Source organism: Bubalus kerabau, chromosome 1, assembly GCF_029407905.1.
Source record: "Bubalus kerabau isolate K-KA32 ecotype Philippines breed swamp buffalo chromosome 1, PCC_UOA_SB_1v2, whole genome shotgun sequence".
NCBI classification, from domain to species: Eukaryota; Metazoa; Chordata; class Mammalia; order Artiodactyla; family Bovidae; genus Bubalus; species Bubalus kerabau.
The window spans coordinates 64884427-64903644 of NC_073624.1; the positions used below are offsets into that span (position 1 = coordinate 64884427).

Genomic DNA, 19218 nt, shown 5'->3' on the forward strand with positions numbered 1-19218 from the left:
ACTATACAAAAGAAGCTTTAATGACCCAGATAACCACGATGGTGTGGTCCCTCACCTAGAGCCATACATCCTAGAGTACAAAGTCTAGTGGGCCTTAGGAAGCATTACTGTGAACAAAGCTAGTGAAGGTGATGAAATTCCAGCTGAGTTATTTCAAATCCTAAAAGATGATGCTGTTAAAGTGCTGCACTCAATATGCCAGCAAATTTGGAAAACTCAGCAATAGTCACAGGACTAGAAAAAGTCAGTTTTCATTTCAATACCAAAGAGTGTTCAAACTACAGCACAATTATGCTTATTTCACTTATTAGCAAGGTAATGCCCAAAATTCTTCAAGCTAGGCTTCAACAGTATGTGAACAGAGAACTTTCAGATGTACAAGCTGGATTTAGAAAAAGCAGAGGAACCAGAGATCAAATTGATAACATCTGATGGATCATAGAAAAAGCAAGGGAATTCCAGAAAAACTTCTACTTCTGCCTCATTGACTATGCTAAAGCCTTTGACTATGTGGATCATAACAAACTGTGGAAAATTCTTAAAGAGATGGGAATACCAGACCACCTTACCTGCCTCCTGCAAAACCTGTATGCAAGTCAAGAAGCAACAGTTAGAACCAGACATGGAATAATGGACTGGTTCATAATTGGGAAAAGAATATGTCAAGGCTGTATATTGTCACCCTGCTTATTTAATTTATATGCAGAGTTCAGTTCAGTCACTCAGTCACATCTGACTCTTTGTGACCCCCATAGACTGCAGCACACCAGGCTTCCCTCTCCATCACCAATTCTGGGAGCTTACTCACACTCATGTCCTTTGAGTCGGTGATGCCATCCATCCATCTCATCCTCTGTTGTCCCCTTCTCCTCCCACCTTCAATCTTTCCCAGCATCAGGGTCTTTTTCAAATGAGTCAGTTCTTTGCATCAGGTGGCCAAGGTATTGGAGTTTCAGCTTCAGCATCAGTCCTTCCAATGAATATTCAGGGCTGATTTCCTTTGGGATTGACTGGTTTGAGCTCCTCGCAGTCCAAGGGACTCTCAAGAGTCTTCGCCAACACCACAGTTCCACAGTTCAAAAGCATCAATATATGCAGAGTATATCATGTGAAATGCTGGGCTGGATGAATCACAAGCTGGAATCAAGATTGCTGGGAAGAATAACAATCTCAGATAAGCAGATAATACCACTCTAATGGCAGAAAGCAAAAAGGAACTAAAGAGCCTCTTGATGAAGGTGAGAGAGGAGAGTGAAAAAGCTAGCTTAAAACTCAACCTTTAAAAAAAAAAAATCATCACATCCAGTTCCATCACTTCATGGCAAATAGATGGGGATAAAGTGGAAACAGTGACAGATTTTATTTGCTTGGACTCCAAAATCACTGCAGACAGTAACTGCAGCCATGAAATTAAAAGATGCTTGCTCCTTGGAAGAAAAGCTATGACAAATCTAGACACAGTGTTAGAAAACAGAGACATCACTTTGCTGACAAAGGTCCATATCGTCAAAGGGATGGTTTTTCCAGTAGTTTTTCATATACTTATGTGAAAGCTGGACCATAAAGAAGGCTGAGCACCAAAGAATTGATGCTTTCAGGGACTTCCCTGGTGATTCAATGGTTAGGACTCTGTGCTTCCACTGCAGGGGGCACAGGTTCAATTCCTGGTCCGGGAACTAAGATCCCACATGCCATGTGGTGTGGCCTAAATAAATAAAATAAAATACATTTTTTAAAAAAGAATTAATGCTTTCAAACTCTGGTGCTGGAGAAGACTCTTGAGAGTCCCTTGGACTGCAAGGAGATCAAACCAGTAAATTCTAAAGGAAACCAACCCTGAATATTCATTGGCAGGACAGATGCTGAAGCTAAAACTTCAATACTTTGGCCACCTGATTTGAAGAGCCTTTGGAAAAGACCCTGATGCTGTGAAAGTTTGTGGGCAGGAGAAGGAGGTGACAGAGGATGAGATGGTTGGAAGACATCACCAACTCAATGGACATGAGTTTGAGCAAACTTCGGAAAATAGTGAAGGGCAGGGAAGCCTGGTATGCTGCAGTCCTTGGGGTTGAAAAGAGTAGGACACAATTTAGCAGCTAAACAACAACTTTATTCAGAAGGCTGACTGACTGAGAAGATTGCAGACTAATGTTTCAAAATAACTATCTGGATGAATCTGGATGCCAAGTTATTTTATAGGACAGAGAGGGGGAGGAGTTGAAATAAAGACCATTATCTTGCAAATATCTCCTGGAATGGCCAATGTCAGAAGGGGAGGTGTTAATCTCTTTAGGCAGAGTGACAGGGTTCCCTGAGGCAGGTCGTTATGTATGATTATAATAACAAAAGCAATGAAAAACAAAGATTAAAGTTAAAGAAACAGATCCATCATGGAGTCAGAATCGTCTCTCCTCTGCCACAATAGGTAAGAAGTGGATTTATTTAGAGAGATACACACTCCACAGACAGACTATGGGCCATCTCAGAAAACAGAGTGAAAACATTTACCTCAGAATGGGACTTTGAACCCATGTGCTGGGACTCAAACCCAGCTGAAACCCAGTTTAGAACTTTAACCCTCATGGCCAAGACTTTCAGTCGCTCAGTTCAGTCACTCAGTCATGTCCGACTCTTTGCGACCCTATGGACTGCAGCACGCCAAGCCTCCCTGACCATCACCAACTCCTGGAGTTTACTCAAACCCATGTCCATGAGTTGGTGATGCCATCCAACCATCTCATCTTGTGCTGTCCCCTTCTCCTCCTACCTTCAATCTCTCGAAGCATATGAGTCAGCTCTTCGCATCAGGCGGCCAAAGTATTGGAGTTTCAGCTTCACCATCAGTCCTTCCAATGAACACCCAGGACTGATCTGCTTTAGGATGAACTGGTTGGATCTCCTTGCAGTCCAAGGGTCTCTCAGGAGTCTTCTCCAACACCACAGTTCAAAAGCATCAATTCTTAGGCACTCAGCTTTCTTTATAGTCCAACTCTCACATCCATACACGACTACTGGAAAAACCATAGCCTTGACTAGACGGACCTTTGTTGACAAAGTAATGTCTCAGTCTGTCCCATTCTATTGTTTGCCTCTATCTCTTTGCACTGATCACTGAGGAAGGCTTTCTTGTCTCTCCTTGCTATACTCTGGAACTCTGCATTCAAATGGGTATATCTTTCCTTTTCTCCTTTGCTTTTGGCTTCTCTTCTTTTCACAGCTATTTGTAAGGCCTCCTCAGATGGCCATTTTTCTTTTTTGCATTTCTTTTTTTGGGTGATGGTCTTGCTCCTTGTCTCCTGTACAATGTCATGAACCTCTGACCATAGTTCATCAGGCACTCTGTCTAGCAGATCTAGTCCCTTAAATCTATTTCTCATTTCCACTGTATAATCATAAGGGATTTTATTTAGGTCATACCTGAATAGTCTAGTAGTTTTCCCCATTTTCTTCAATTTAAGTCTGAATTTGGCAATAAGGAGTTCATGATCTGAGCCACAGTCAGCTCCCAGTCTTGTTTTAGCTGACTGTATAGAGCTTCTCCATCTTTGGCTGCAAAGAATATAATCAATCTGATTTCGGTGTTGACCATCTGGTGATGTCCATGTGTAGAATCTTCTCTTGTGTTGTTGGAAGAGGGTATTTGCTATAACCAGTGCGTTCTCTTGGCAGAACTCATTAGCCTTTGCCCTGCTTCATTCTGTACTCCAAGGCCAAATTTGCCTGTTACTCCAGGTGTTTCTTGACTTCCTACTTTTGCATCCCAGTCCCCGATAATGAAAAGAACATCTTTTTTGGGTGTTAATTCTAAAAGGTCTTGTAGGTCTTCGTAGAACCGTTCAACTTCAGCTTCTTCGGCATTATTGGTCAGGGCATAGACTTGGATTGCCATGATATTGAATGATTTGCCTTGGAAACGAACAGAGATCATTCTGTCATTTTTGAGATTGCATCCAAATACTGCAATTCAAACTCTCTTGTTGACTATGATGGCTATTCCATTTCTTCTAAGGGATTCTTGCCCACAGTAGTAGATATAATGGTCATCTGAGTTAAATTCACCCATTCTAGTTGATTTTAGATCACTGATTCCTAAAATGTTGACGTTCACTCTTGCCACCTCCTGTTTGATCACTTCCAATTTGCCTTGATTCATGGACCTAACATTCCAGGTTCCTATGCAATATTGCTCTTTACAACATCGGACCTTGCTTCCATCACCAATCACATCCACAACTGGGTGTTGTTTTTGCTTTGGCTCTGTCTCTTCATTCTTTCTGGAGTTAGTTCTCCACTGATCTCCAGTAGCATATTGGGCACCTACCAACCTAGGGAGTTCATCTTTCGGTGTCCTATCTTTATGCCTTTTCATACTGTTCATGGGGTTCTCAAGACAGGAATACTGAAGTGGTTTGCCATTCCCTTCTCCAGTGGACCACATTTTGTCAGTTTAGGACTCGAACCCACATGGCCAAGACTTGAATCCAGCCAAAACCCTGCTTGACACTTGAACCCACGTGGTAGTGAAACACAGGGTTTCAGGACCTAATGGAGCTCAGGTTCTTAAGGTCTTATCACAGAAAGAATTCCGTGAGAGACAAAGTGTTAGGGAAAAGTGGATGTATTCAGATTCAGAGAGAAGCAAATGCCAAAGGCTGAGTGTGGGCCATCACAGAAGGTGAGTCTGACAGCTGTGAAATGTGGCGTGATTACTTTTTATTCAGTTCAGTTCTGTTCAGTTGCTCAGTCGTGTCTGACTCTTTGTGACCCCATGGACTGCAGTACACCAGGCTTCCCCTTCCATCACCAATTCCTGGAGCCTGCTCAAACTCATGTCCATCGAGTCGGTGGTCGCATCCAACCATCTCATCCTCTGTCATCCCCATCTCCTCCTGCCTTCAATCTTTCCCAGCATCAGGGTCTTTTCTAATGAGTCAGTTCTTTGCATCAGCTGGCCAAAGTATTGGCGCTTCAGCATCAGTCCTTCTGTTAGGGGAAGCACACTGATTGAAACCACCCACCCTGGCCAGGCACCATAGTAACCATTTGCATGAGTTGTTTTATGACAGGAGACCCTGATAAGGAATATGGAACTAATAACCCACCACCAACCAGAAGAGTTTGGGAAAGGTCTGTCTACTTCCCAGAATCCCTCTCGCTAGCATCCATCTTGGCTGAGGGATGCGCGTGCCACTAGGAAAGATTGTGAATTAGAGTGATTGGCCAAAGACCACCCGGAAACTAATCCCATCACCATAAAACCTGAAACTGCAAGCCATGCGGCAGAGCTGTTCTCCTGGGTTCCCTTACCCTACTACTCTCCACCCAGGTGCCCTTTCCCAATAAAATCTCTTGCTTTGTCAGCACTTGCGTCTCCTCGGACAATTCATTTCTGAGTGTTAGACAAGAGCCCAGTTTTGGGCCCTGGAAGGGGTCCCCCTTCCTGCAACACTTCCAATAAATATTCAGGAATGATTTCCTTTAGGATTGACTGGCTTGATCTCCTTGCAATCCAAGGGACTCTCAAGAGTCTTCTCCAGCACCACAGTTCAAAACTATCAATTAATTCTTCGGCGCTCAGCTTTCTTTATAGTTCAACTCTCACATCCATACATGACTACTGGAAAAACCATGGCTTTGACTAGATGTACCATTGTCAGCAAAGTAATGTCTCCACTTTTTAATATTCTGTCTAGATTGGTCATAGCTTTTCTTCTAAGAAGCAACTGTCTTTTAATTTCAGGGCTGCAGTCACCATCTACAGTGATTTTGGAGCCCGAGAAAATAAAATCTCTCACTGTTTCCATTGTTTCCCCATTTATTTGCCATGAAGTGATGGGACCAGATGCCATGATCTTAGTTTTCTGAATGTTGAATTTTAAGCCAGCCCAATGAGTGGGAGGATTGTTCCATCTATTTTGGGAAAGGGGTTGAAATTTTCTGTAATTGGGCCACCACCCACTCCTTGGTCTTTTGAGAATGCCTTGGAACTGTCATGGCACTTCTGGGTGTGTCATTTAGCTTGCTGATTGAGGATCAAGTTCTTGTCTTGTCTGCCATCTTGGTCCCATTTGATTCTAGTTGGTTTGTGTCATGTCCTTGGGCTATGTCATTCTTTTAAAAGTTGTGCCCTGCCTGCTTCCCTCCTGTTACAAGAAAGTGAAGTGAAAGTGAAGTTTCTCAGTCATGTCCGACTCTTTGCGACCCCATAGAACCTAGCCTACCAGGTTCCTCCATCCATAGGATTTTCTGGGCAAGAGTACTGGAGTGGGTTGCCATTTCCTTCTCCAGGAGATCTTCCCAACCCAAGGATTGAACCCAGGTCTCCCGCATTGTAGGCAGATGCTTTACCATCTGAGCCACCAGGGAAGTCCATTCCTGTTACAAAAGCAGCCTTGAAATATGGCATGGTTAGGTTTTATGGACTGGATAATTTCATAGACTAATGAGTGGGAGGATTACTGAAAATTATTTCAGAGGAGGGTGTGAATTTCTAGGAATTGCGCCACTGCCCACTTTTTGGCCTTTTATGGAGGGTCTCTCCCAAAGAAAGGCAATGCCAAAAAATGCTCAAACTACCACACAATTGTGCTCATCTCACACACTAGTAAAGTAATGCTCAAGATTCTCCAAGCCAGGCTTCAACAGTACGTGAACTGTAAACTTCCAGATGTTCAAGCTGGTTTTAGAAAAGGCAGAGGAACCAGAGATCAAATTGCCAGCATCTGCTGGATCATCAAAAAAGCAAGAGAGTTCCAGAAAAACATCTCTTTCTGGTTTATTGACTATGCCAAAGCCTTTGACTGTGTGGATCTCAATAAACTGTGGAAAATTCTTAAAGAGATGGGAATACCAGACCACCTGACCTGCCTCTTGAGAAACCTGTATGCAGGTCAGGAAGCAACAGTTAGAACTGGACATGAAACAACAGACTGGTTCCAAATAGGAAAAGGAGTACGTCAAGGCTGTATATTGTCACCCTGCTTATTTAACTTATATGCAGAGTACATCATGAGAAATGCTGGGCTGGATGAAGCACAAACTGGAATCAAGATTTCTGGGAGAAATATCAATAACCTCAGATATGCAGATGGCATCACTCTTATTGCAGAAAGCAAAGAAGAACTAAAGAGTCCCTTGGACTGCAAGGAGATCCAACCAGTCCATCCTAAAGAAAATCAGTCCTGAATATTCATTGGAAGAACTGATGCTGAAGCTGAAACACCAATAATTTGGCCATCTTATGTGAAGAGCTAACTCATTTGAAAAGACCCTGATGCAGGGAAAGATTGAAAGCAGAAGGAGAAGGGGACAACAGACTATGAGATGGTTGGATGGCATCACCGACTCAATGGACATAAGTTTGAGTAAACTCCAGGAGTTGGTGATGGACAAGGAAGCCTGGCATGCTGCAGTCCATGGAATCACAAAGAGTCGAACACGACTGAGCAACCGAACTGAACTAACTGATGGAGGGGCTCAGAACTGTCATGGCACTGATGGGTGTGTCATTTAGCTAATGTACTACAATGAAGGTATAATGAGGCTCAAGTTCTATTAGAAGTGGAATCTTCTACCATTTTAGACCTAGTTGGTTCTAACCAGTTTTTGTCATGTCTTATGGCTATGTCATTCTTTTAAAGGTTGTGCCCTGTCCCCTTCCCTCTTGTTTCAAAATGATGTCAGCTACAAATTGGTGCTTGCCAAGGGCATTTGCCATCTGTCTCTAAAGAGATTGAATCTCATCCTGCTGCAGCTGTTGACCTTCAACACACCCTAAAGGGAGTTCGGGGTGGAGAATGAGACACTCTGTGCCCCAAGGAAACTGGTGGAACAGATCTTTAGATAACTAGTCATTTTCAGGAACTGATTTCAGGATTCCAATCCTTGCATCTTCTCATACCTAAGTGAAGTGAAAGCTCAGTTGTGTCCAACTGCTTGCAACCCCATGGACTTTGAGACCCCATGGAGAGTATTCTGGCCTGAATTTTCCAGGTAGCCTTTCCCTTCTCCAGGGAATCTTCCCAGCCCACAAAATGAACCCAGGTCTCCAGCTTTGCAGGCAGATTCTTTACCAGCTGAGCCACAAGGGAAGCCCAAGAATACTGGAATGGGTAGCCTGTCCCTTCTCCAGCAAATCTTCCTGATCCAGGAATTGAACCAGGGTTTCCCGCATTACAGGTGGATTCTTTACCAACTGAGCTATCAGGGAAGCCCTCTCATACCTAGAAAAGCGTTAAATCCCTTTAAGGTGACATTAGCTCCTCGTGACTAGCAGAACATCTTCTGTAAAATAAGTGCTGGATTGCACTGAACTCCCCCTTCACCACAATCATATATATTGACTTTCCTCCCTCTACCTCTTTGGAGCAATTTCTCAGAGATACCTGAAGTGCTGTCTCCCAGGTTGCAGTCCTCATTTTGCCCCAAGCAAAATTCGCAACTCTCAGTTTGTGCATTTTTTTTAAGTTGACAATGACAAGTTTGCCTCAAAACAGTATTCGGTGGGGGTGGGAAGGGAAAGTGGATGAGCATGTAGATGAAGCAAGACTGGCCATGGTTTGAAAGTTGTTGGGACTGGATGATGTATACATGGGTGCATTATACTATTTTATTAATTTGTGTTCAAATTTTTCCATTATACAAAGTTTAAAAAAAGAGAGAAAATGATAAGATACAAGAAGAAGAAGAAAGAAGTGAGGGGGAAGGGGAGATTGAAAGGAAAAAGAAGGAGAATAAATTAAGTCCTAGGTTTTTGCTTGCGCAATTGAGCAATTGATTGTGCCATTATTGAGCTGGTGAAGAGAATGGGCAGAGAGTTAAACAAGAGGTTTGAGGGGTGTCACAAGTCCCATTTTGGACACATCAAGTTTGTGTGTTCTTGGACACATCCAAGAAACATGCTGAGGAAGATGTAAACAACTGAATATGCAAGTCAAATGGAACTCAGAGGGAAAAACTGCCCCAGAGATAAATATGTGAATAATTAGCATAGACATGGTATTTAAAGTCATGAAAATGAATGGTATTACTTAATGAGAGAATATAGACAAAGGGAGACCCAAAATCAAACCCAAAGAAACAAAATTTAGAAGACTGAGCAAATGACAAAGACCTTAAAAGGGGCAAGGGGGAGTCTAAGAAGTAACACCTAGGGGGTGATATAGAAACAGGAAGATTGGGGAGTTCCCTAGTGAACCAGTGGTTAAGAATCCATCTTCCAATGCAGGGTACACCTGTTCAATCCCTGGTGAAAGTGAAAGTCACACAGTCGTGTCCAGCTCTTTGCGACCCCATGGACTATACAGTCCACGGAATTCTCCAGGCCAGAATACTGGAGTGGGTAGCCTTTCTCTTCTTCAAAGGATCTTCTCAACCCAGGGATTGAACCCAGGTCTCCTGCATTTCAGGCAGGTTATTTACCAGCTGAGCCACAAGAGAAGCCCCAGTCACTGATCAGTTCAGTTCAGTTCAGTCATTCAGTCGTGTCCGACTCTTTGTGACCCCATGAATTGCAGCACACCAGGCCTCCCTGTCCATCACCAACTCCCGGAGTTCACTCAGACTCATGTCCATCGAGTCGGTGATGCCATCCAGCTTTGTCATCCCCTTCTCCTCCTGCCCCCAATCCCTCCCAGCATCAGAGTCTTTTCCAATGAGTCAACTCTTCGCATGAGGTAGCCAGAGTATTGGAGTTTCAGCTTTAGCATCAGTCCTTCCAAAGAACAACCAGGACTGATCTCCTTTAGAATGGACTGGTTGAATTTCCTTGCAGTCCAAGGGACTCTCAAGAGTCTTCTCCAACACCACAATTCAAAAGCATCAATCCTTCAGCACTCAGCTTTCTTCACAGTCCAACTCTCACATCCGTACATGACCACTGGAAAAACCATAGCCTTGACTAGACGGACCTTTGTTGGCAAACTAATGTCTCTGCTTTTCAATATGCTATCTAGGTTGGTCATAAGTTTCCTTCCAAGGAGTAAGTGTCTTTTAATTTCATGGCTGCAATCACCATCTGCAGTGATTTTGGAGCCCAGAAAAATAAAGTCAGCCACTGTTTCCCCATCTATTTCCCATGGAGTGATGGGACCAGATGCCATGATCTTAGTTTTCTGAATGTTGAGCTTTAAGCCAACTTTTTCACTTTCATCAAGAGGCTTTTGAGTTCCTCTTCACTTTCTGCCATAAGGGTGGTGTCATCTGCATATCTGAGGTTATTGATATTTCTCCCGGCAATCTTGATTCCAGCTTGTGCATCTTCCAGACCAGCGTTTCTCATGATGTACTCTGCATATAAGTTAAATAAGCAGGGTGACAATATACAGCCTTGACGTACTCCTTTTCCTACTTGGAACCATTCCGTTGTTCCATGTCCAGTTCTTGATAGGGGAATTCAAATTCCACATACCACCTGGCAACTGAGCCTGACCACCACAACTAGAGCACCCATGCACCAAAATGAAAACCAAGTGATGCCGAGCAGAGCCCTGTGGGACTCCTAGGCATGGAGGCTTTTTTGTCTCCCATTTCTTATAAGCAAGACTTCAGCCTCCATGACCTTTTCTCAATTCCCAACAGCAGAACAGTCACTAATCATAGGAGGAACAGCAATGAAACCACCTGAGGCAAGATTAAAGGACCGGAGAGGTTCATCAAGATTAGGAGACTGGACCACCTAAGACCCTAGTGCATACATGCTCAGTCATGTCCAACTCTCTGTGACCCCATGGACTGTAATCTGTCAGGCCTTCCTGTCCATGGAATTTTTCAGGCCAGGATACTGGAGTGAGTTGCCATTTCCTACTCCAGAGGATCTTCCTGACCCAGGGATCGAACTGCCTCTCTTGCTATCTCCTGTATTGGTAACCTAAGACCCTGCACACACCCTAATCTTGTCAGCAACCCCACCTTTTTGACACTTTACAGAAGAAAGAATACAAGACTGTTACTACCTTGGTGCTTATCACATACTCCTGCGTGACTATATAACCTTTCCCTACTCACCAGGGACAGGCGGCACAGTTCTTGAGGTGCTATCCTATCGTCTTCCCCCTTTACCTGGAAAACTAATAAAGCCACTCTTTTCTTCTCCTCCATAACTCTGTCTCTGTATTTCTGTTTGGCTTTGGTGCACGGAGAGCCAAGATTTGGTCAACATAAATGCAGCCCCCAAAAAATGAAGAATAAGACTGTTGTTGGGACAGCCTACAGAAGATGATATTTCAAGGAGGATGTAGTTGACAACTTAAGCTGTTAAGGGGTCAAACAATATAAGAACAGGGAATAGCCACTGGATCTTGCAATGTGAAGGTCCTCGACAGCCATGATAAGAACAGTTTTTATTGGAGCAATGGGTGAGAGGGCGTGGAAGCAAGAATTAAAGGTGAGGAAATTTAGATAACATTAGCAGTGACTCAAAGGCAATGGCACCCCACTCCAGTACTCTTGCCTGGAAAATCCCATGGATGGAGGAGCCCGGTAGGCTGCAGTCCATGGGGTCGCTAAGAGTCGGACATGACTGAGCGACTTCACTTTCACTTTTCACTTTCATGCATTGCAGAAGGAAATGGCAACCCACTCCAGTGTTCTTGCCTGGAGAATCCCAGGGACGGGGGAGCCTGGTGGGCTGCCGTCTATGGGGTCGCACAGAGTCGGACACGACTGAAGCAACTTAGCAGCAGCAGTAGCAGCGGTGACTCAAGAATTATGACTGTGAAGTCGATCTATAAAACAAGGTGGTAGCTAAAAGGTGGTGTGGAGTCAAGAGAGCTGAGTTTTTATTAACCTGGCATATATTAGAGCATGTTGGTATGTTGAAACATCCATGAAGATAAATGATTTAGGAGAAAGAGGAGATAAAACTAACATTAGAATTCATAGTGATATGGGCTTCCCTGGTGGCTCAGATGGTAAAGCATCTGCCTGCAATGCAGGAGGCCTGGGTTCAATCCCTGGGTAGGGAAGATCCCCTGGAGAAGGAAATGACAACCCACTCCAGTACTCTTGTCTGGAAAATTCCATGGACAGAAGAGCCTGGTATGCTACAGTGAATGGGATCACAGAGTCCTGAAGTGATAGAGATAGAGATAAAACTAAGATTAGAATTCATAGTAGCATTGCTCATAACACAGAAAAAGTCTAAACAACCCAAATGAGCATCACCTATGAATGCATAAACAAATTATAGTACCTCATACAATGGAATGTTGTCTGGACATAAACAGGGTGAAGCATTTATACATGCTTCAACATAAGTGAACATTGAAAACATTATACATTGTGAAAGAAGCCCATCGCAAAAGGCTACAAATAGAATGATTCCATTTACATGAAATGTCCAAAATAGGTAAATCCATAGAAACAGAAGGCAGTTTGGTGGTAATGGGAAAGTTGGCAAAAACAGAGTGAGCGCTAGTAAGCCTAGAGTTTCTTTTTTTTTTTTTTTTTAGCCTAGAGTTTCTTTTGGGGGTGATGAAAGTGTTCCAAAATTGACTGCTGTGATGCTTGCCCAATTCTAAACATACTAAAACCACCGAACTGCATAATTTAAATGGGCAAATTTTATGGTATGTGAATTGTGAATTATCTCGATAAAATTGTTATGTAAGTAATAAAAAAAGGTTGGGATATAATAGAGACCTAAACAGAGAGATTAACCCTAGGCAGAACAACACAGCCTCCATTGTAGTAAAGGAGGAAGGATGGGAGAAGATGCAGAAAATCTGTAGGTCTTGTGATAGAAAATAAAGTTTACATCTAATCATTTCTCCCATAAAGTATGAGGTAAATTCATCAACTGGGAGTAAGGATAGAAGAAAAGTTACAATAGGATTTAGGACAGAGGACTCAGTATGAAATATTCACCTCAATACTTACTTAACACTATTAAGTACTTTTATTTCAACCTCAAAGTCCACATCATTGTTAATGGATGCATTAGTCAAGGTCCAGTCAGGCAGTTTCACTCTAGCAATTTCAAACAGAAGCAATGTAATGTACAGAACTGGTTTAAATGGAGATGTTAGGAAGGTTGAAGAAGGAGAAGGAAGAAAGTATGGTACCCAGAGATCAGAAGCTGCAAACACCCCTGCGCTGGATCCCACCAATTCCTGCTGCTGTTCTGTTGTCCCCACTGTCACAACGTGTTCTCCACTTGCCAAAGGCGGCAGAGCTAGAGTTGCTGAAAAAAGTACAGTTTTTGGCTCAGGCTCATGGAGCCTTGAATCACCCATCCCCACTGTGGCTCCAGAACTGCCACTGCCAACAACAGCCACACTGTCCAGCTGGAAACAGGAGGTGCCCTCTTTTTCCCACAGTCTGATCTCCTCGAATGCTTACTATTGGCAGAACTCACAAGCAAGGGAGCCAGGTAAATGTAGCCTGCAGACTTTTAATCCCAGAAATATAGAGCAAAGTATAAAAGGGTGGGTGAAAGCCTGAGAGAAAAATACATATAACCTATGGGAAAGTATTAGAACTATTCCTATTAATTTCAAGAACGAGAAAAAGGTATGGCAGAAATTGCACTGTAAAGCAATTATCCTCCAATTAAATCTTTTTTAAAAAACTACAAATAGAAGGGGAAAAAAGAACAAGGTCAGGAATTTAGTATCCATACTACTATTTAACACTGTTCTGAAGGCATAAAGCAAGTAAATAAAAGAAAAAAATAAAAGATAAAAATTGGAAAGAAAGAAGTAAAATCATCATCATTTACACAGATCATTTTAGACCCAGAAAGTCCAAATAATTAAATAGAAACAATTATTATGAATAATGCAAGGGATTTCCCGACAGTCCAGTGGTTAAGACTTCACCTTCCAATGCAAGGAGTGTGGGTTTAATCCCCGGTCAGAGAGCTAAGATCCCACAGACCTCGTGGCCAAAAACCAGAAGTATAAAACAGAAGCAATATTGTAACAAATTCAATACAGACTTTTTAAAAATAAGTAAATAAAATAAACAATGAGAGTATTTAGTAAGATGACTAGGTACAAAATAAATAAACAGAAATCAAAAATTATATATATATGTGTGTGTGCAAATGGAAACCAGTTAGAAGATACAAATGAAAAACAGATGCCTTATATTGACCAAAAACTAAAATAACTAGAAATAAACTTAAGAAACGTTCCATATATCTGAAATACTGCTGAGAGGACCAAAGAAGATGTGAATAGAGCACGCGCGACACACTCTTGAACAAGTTATGTCGGTTCCTCTAAAATATCGTTAACACAATCCTAGTAAAATGGCCACTGCAAACATCATACTCATAGCAAAAGACTGAAATCTCCTTGAAAGTAAGGAACAACAAAAGGATAACTGTTTTCACCACTTCTATTCTACACAGCACTATAAGTTCTAGTCAGAGCAATTAGGCAAGAAAAATAAATTTTAAAACAATGAAATTGAAAAGAAAGAAGTAAAATTACCTTTGTTTGCATATGATATGACGTTTTATGTCAAAAACCCTAAAGATTACACACACACACACCCAAAAGCTTTTAAAACTAATAAATAAATTCAGCAAACTGGAAGGTTACAAAGTCAATACACAAAAATTAGTTGCATCTCTATACATGAACATAAACAATATGAAAAAAATCCACTTACAATAGAAAAGAACAAAATATTTCAGAATTAATCAAGGAGGTGAAAGATATACAATGAAACTGTAAACTACTGCCAAATGAGAGACTTCCGTGGCGGTCCAGGGGTTAAGACTCTGAACTTCCACTGCGGGAGGCACAAGTTCGACCTTTGGTCAGAGAACTAAGATCCCACATGTTGTATGCAGCCATAAAAAAGAGAGAGAGATTATCCAGCCTTAAAAAGGAAAAAAATTCTTCTATATGCTACAACCTGGATAATCTTGAGAACATTATGCTCAGTGCAATAAGCCAGTCACGGGAATATAAACACTGCATGACTTCCCTTATGTGAGGTGCTTAGAGCAGTCACACAGAATCACAAAGACAGAAAGTACAGTGGTGCTTGCCAGGGGCTAGGGCAAGGAGAGAATGGAAAGTTACTGTTTAATGGGTGCAGAGTTTCAGTTTTATAAGAAAAAAAGGGTTATGGGGATGAATGTTGTGATGCCTACACAACAGTTAATAGATTTAACACCATTGAACTGTACACTTAAAATGGTGAAGACGGTAAGTTTTATGTTATGTGTATTTTACCACAACCAAAGAAAAATTAAATGACATTGCCGAAACAAAAGAATATTTGTTGTTGCTGTTGTTCAGTTACCAACTCTTCAGTCCAACTCTCTATGACCCCATGGATTACAGCACGCCAGGCTTCCCTGTCCCTCACCATCTCCCAGAGTTTGCCCAAGTTCATGTCCAAGAATAATTACACATTTTAAATAAATGAATACATAGCCATTCCACGTGCAGGTATTTACACATGGGAAATGCAAGCATATATCCAGACAAAGACATGTATAAAAATGTTCATAGCAGTTCTGTTCATAAAAGACAAAAACTGGACACAACCCAAATGTTCATCAACAACTGAATGGATAAGTAATTTGTGGTAAATCCATAAAATGGAATACCACTCGACTATTTTCCATAAAAGAGAATACCACAGATCAGTTTTGCTGATTATCAAAAGTTGTTGATTTTCTTTTCTCTAAATGAAAACTTCCTTTGGCCACTGTGCATGGGGATTATACAAGAGAGAAATGACAATCATCTAAAATCTCACAAACAGCCTTTTCCAGGGCCAGTGATGGCCTCTGGGGGAGAATGAGTTTAAACAAGGTCCCTGGTTGGGGCAGGTGCTCTGTCAAAGTCCATTGCCTCTGCCCTGCTGGTCAAACCCACTCCCCGGTCCAGTGGGGGCGCTTAGGGGAAAGGTCTGGGGACAACTCCTGAGTCAAGCAGGGCTGAACTATTTCAGGAAAGTGTCCTTTACACAGGGCTGCAGTTGATGGAGCTGGGGCAGCCCCTGGGCCAGTGCCCAGCAGAGAAGTTTTGTGACCCCGACGCACCCCCCTCCCAAAGTTAAGACACTTTCGTTTCTGTGCTTCTATCTGGGGCAGAGGCCTGTTACAGTTTACAAAGCCCTGGGGGTGTTCCAGGGGCACTCAACCAGAATCCCCAGCTTACATAAACTGAGCAGAACCTGAGGCCAGGACGTGCCTATGAGTCAGCTCTGCCTTGGCATTTGGCCCCCCGAAGCTGTGATCTGAGATGGAGCTCCCTTCCCCCTCCCTGCAGTCCTCTGAGATGACCACACACACCAACCTCTTCAACCCAGCAGAGCGTCCCAGAACTCAGGACACACCAGCACCACCTGTTTCTTCGCCCCCACTTCCCCCACTCTATTATGCCCCTATGTAATAAAATTTGTTAAAGAGCCTGTGGGACTTTGAGATTGCTGCTGTCTGGAGGAATTCAAACATCCACTGAACCCCAGCAGAGAGGAAACTGCCAAATAGGAAACGGAGCAAAGTCCTCTTGCAAGGCGAAAGGAGACACGCGCAGGTCAGTGGCAGCTGAGCAGACACCGGCCAGTCTCCCCAGGGAAGCTCCACTCGGGGCCAGGCTGCCATGGACGCCCTGGTCCGACTCCTGCAGCTGCTGGTGTTTCTCCTGACCCTCCCCCTGCACCTCATGGCTCTACTGGGTTTCTGGGAGCCCCTGTGCAAGACCTATTTCCCCTACCTGATGGCTGTGCTGACGGTCAAGAGCAACCGAGTGATGGAGAGCAAGAAACGGGAACTCTTCAGCCAGATAAATGGGCTGGCAGGTACCTCAGGGAAGGTGGCCCTGCTGGAGCTGGGCTGCGGCACCGGTGCCAACTTCCAGTTCTACCCAGCTGGCTGCAAGATTACCTGCCTGGACCCCAATCCTCACTTTGAGAAGTTCCTGACAAAGAGCATGGCCGAGAACAGACATCTCGAGTATGAACGGTTTGTGGTGGCTTTCGGAGAGGACATGAGACAGCTGGCCGATGGCTCCATGGACGCGGTGGTCAGCACCTTGGTGCTGTGCTCAGTGGAGAGTCCAAAGAGAGTCCTGCAGGAAGTTCGGAGAGTTCTGAGGCCGGTGAGCAGAAAGGGAAGGATCTGGGAATGGAGCAGCAATGTAGCATCAGCCACCCCAGTGTCCAGGGCACCCAGGATGGGGTATCTCATGTACTAGAGCATGAGTCACCCATCCCCAACTGCTTTTGATCAGGAGATATGATCAGGGCCTGGATGGAGCAGGATAGGAAGCACACAGCAGAGCCACCGAACAAAGTGGGGGAAGATCAGTGAAGGACATCTAGGGACATGGTGTTTAAATTGAGACCTGAGGGATTAAGCAGGGGGTGGAGAGAGTGTGGGAAACAAAAGCGTGTTCTAGGTAAAGATGTTAGGAGACGTGGAATCCATAACAGAACTTCCATGGTGGCTCAGATGGTAAAGAATCTACCTGCCTACCAGAAGATCCGAGGTCGATCTCTAGGTCAGGAAGATCCCCTGGAGAAGGGAATGGCTACCCACCCAGGTATTCTTGCCTGGAGAATTCCATAGACAGAGGAGCCTGGCAGGCTTCAGTCCATGAGGCCACAAAAAGTCGGACACGACTGAGCAACTAACACACAGAATCCATAAGATTGGGAGCTGGACTTGGAGAGAAAGGAGTTTAGGATGGTTTCCAGGTTTCTGGCATAAATGACTAGTGGAGGGAGTGAAGGAGGGTAGAGGGAGGTGCTGTCTGCAAGAAAGGAGAAACCTGTTCTGGACTTAATGAGGTCTGAGGTGCTATGGAGACAGCCAGGCAAGAGACACAGAGGCAGCTGGATGTCTAGATCTGTAGGTCAGCAAAAGATGTAGCCTGGAGGTTTAGATTTGGAAGTCACCAGCTTGTAGCTGGTAAATTCCAAGCATAGGGGTGAGATCACCAAGGGAGGATACAGTGAGAAGGGAAGAGCTGGAGGAGCTCTTGCTTAATAAGGAGCCCAAGTGCAAGGTGTCCCTAGGATGCTGGCTGAGATGTCCGGAATGCAGGCATCTGGGTCTCTGGGAGGGCTCTGGGGGAGCATCTTTGTATCCAATGAGGTCTGTGCCCCTGGTTCTCCACCTCCCCATCTGTCTGCCCACAGCTAAGCTGTCCTTCTGGTCATCGTTTAAATCACCAGACAACCCCCTGGGTCACCGGAGGCTTTTCACATTGGCTTTGAGTAGACTGGTAGGAGTCAGGGGATGCAGAGAAAGTAAAGAGCAGGATGCTCTCTGCTCCCTAAACTCGCAGACTGGCACCTCCCACTCCACCAGGAGGCTCTGATTGGGCTTGGTCAGCGGGATGGCATGAGGTCAGAGGAAGGTTGCAGAGTGGAGCAGGTAGGTGACGCGGTCTCTTCTCTCACAGGGAGGAGTGTTCTTTTTCTGGGAGCATGTGGCAGAGCCGTGTGGAAGCTGGGCCTTCCTGTGGCAGCAAGTTTTAGAGCCCACCTGGAAGCACATTGGGGATGGCTGCCACCTCACCAGAGAGACCTGGAGAGATCTGGAGAATGCCCAGTTCTCTGAACTCCAAGTGGAACAACACCCCCCTCCCATCAAGTGGTTACCTGTAGGGCCCCACATCATGGGAAAGGCGGTGAAATAAGCCTTCCCCAAATCCTGCCTCCAGTCGGTCAGTCAGACAATCCCACCTATCCAAGTCTCCCTTCTCCTAAGAGGGATCCAGGAAGACAGAAACCATCCCCTCCACCCCCATCTCTCCTCTCCCCATGTCTGCTGGGGGGACATCTAACTTCAACCCTTCTTCAGTGAAAAAGCTCTATTCCCATCCTTATCACAGGGAGAAGAGAGTTATACTCTGTCATCTCCTCAACTGCAAAGTCATGCACTGGGTCTCCCAATTTTTTCCCACCCACCCCTAGGACACCTCCCCATCCCTTTCCCGTGTTCCCCCTCCCCTGCTTCTAAGACCACACCCAAGTGCCCCCTGGATGTGATCACAAAAGTCACCAAAGTCCCTGCCAGGCCCCTACGCCCCCTCCCACCACCACCTGAGCTGTGGGGATGCAGACAAAATAGGCCTCTCTGGAGACCCTGGGCATGAGGAAGCAGGACTCAGCATAAAAGACAGAGGTTTTGTCCTCAAATATTTTTTTAATATTTTTTAATAAATAGACAAAATCCACTACATTGATGCAGCAAACTAAGATCAGAGGAGAGGGGAAGCTAGGGAGGGAAGAGCCCCTGAGTCA

General features: G+C 44.2%; 2 protein-coding genes and 1 non-coding gene across 3 annotated transcripts in view; all 3 read left to right on the top strand.

Moving 5' to 3' along the window:
* Positions 1-19218, top strand: part of ORMDL2 (ORMDL sphingolipid biosynthesis regulator 2) — a 155981-nt gene that overhangs the window by 10988 nt on the left and 125775 nt on the right. The window lies entirely within an intron of this gene.
* Positions 11892-11963, top strand: TRNAC-GCA (transfer RNA cysteine (anticodon GCA)). The gene has a single exon. It is a non-coding gene; the product is annotated as a tRNA-Cys (tRNA).
* On the top strand, positions 16265-19148 carry TMT1B (thiol methyltransferase 1B). Its single transcript, XM_055577233.1, has 2 exons — positions 16265-17066; positions 18375-19148. Exons 1-2 carry the CDS (start codon positions 16569-16571, stop codon positions 18609-18611), a joined length of 735 nt encoding a protein of 244 aa, XP_055433208.1. The 5' UTR covers positions 16265-16568; the 3' UTR covers positions 18612-19148.

Excerpts from the sequence above, each read along its gene's own strand:
- TMT1B (XM_055577233.1), top strand. The coding sequence starts at position 16,569 with ATGGACGCCCTGGTCCGACTCCTGCAGCTGCTGGTGTTTCTCCTGACC. Across the intron at positions 17,067-18,374 it reads TTCGGAGAGTTCTGAGGCCG|GGAGGAGTGTTCTTTTTCTG; the intron begins GTGAGCAGAAAG and ends CTTCTCTCACAG.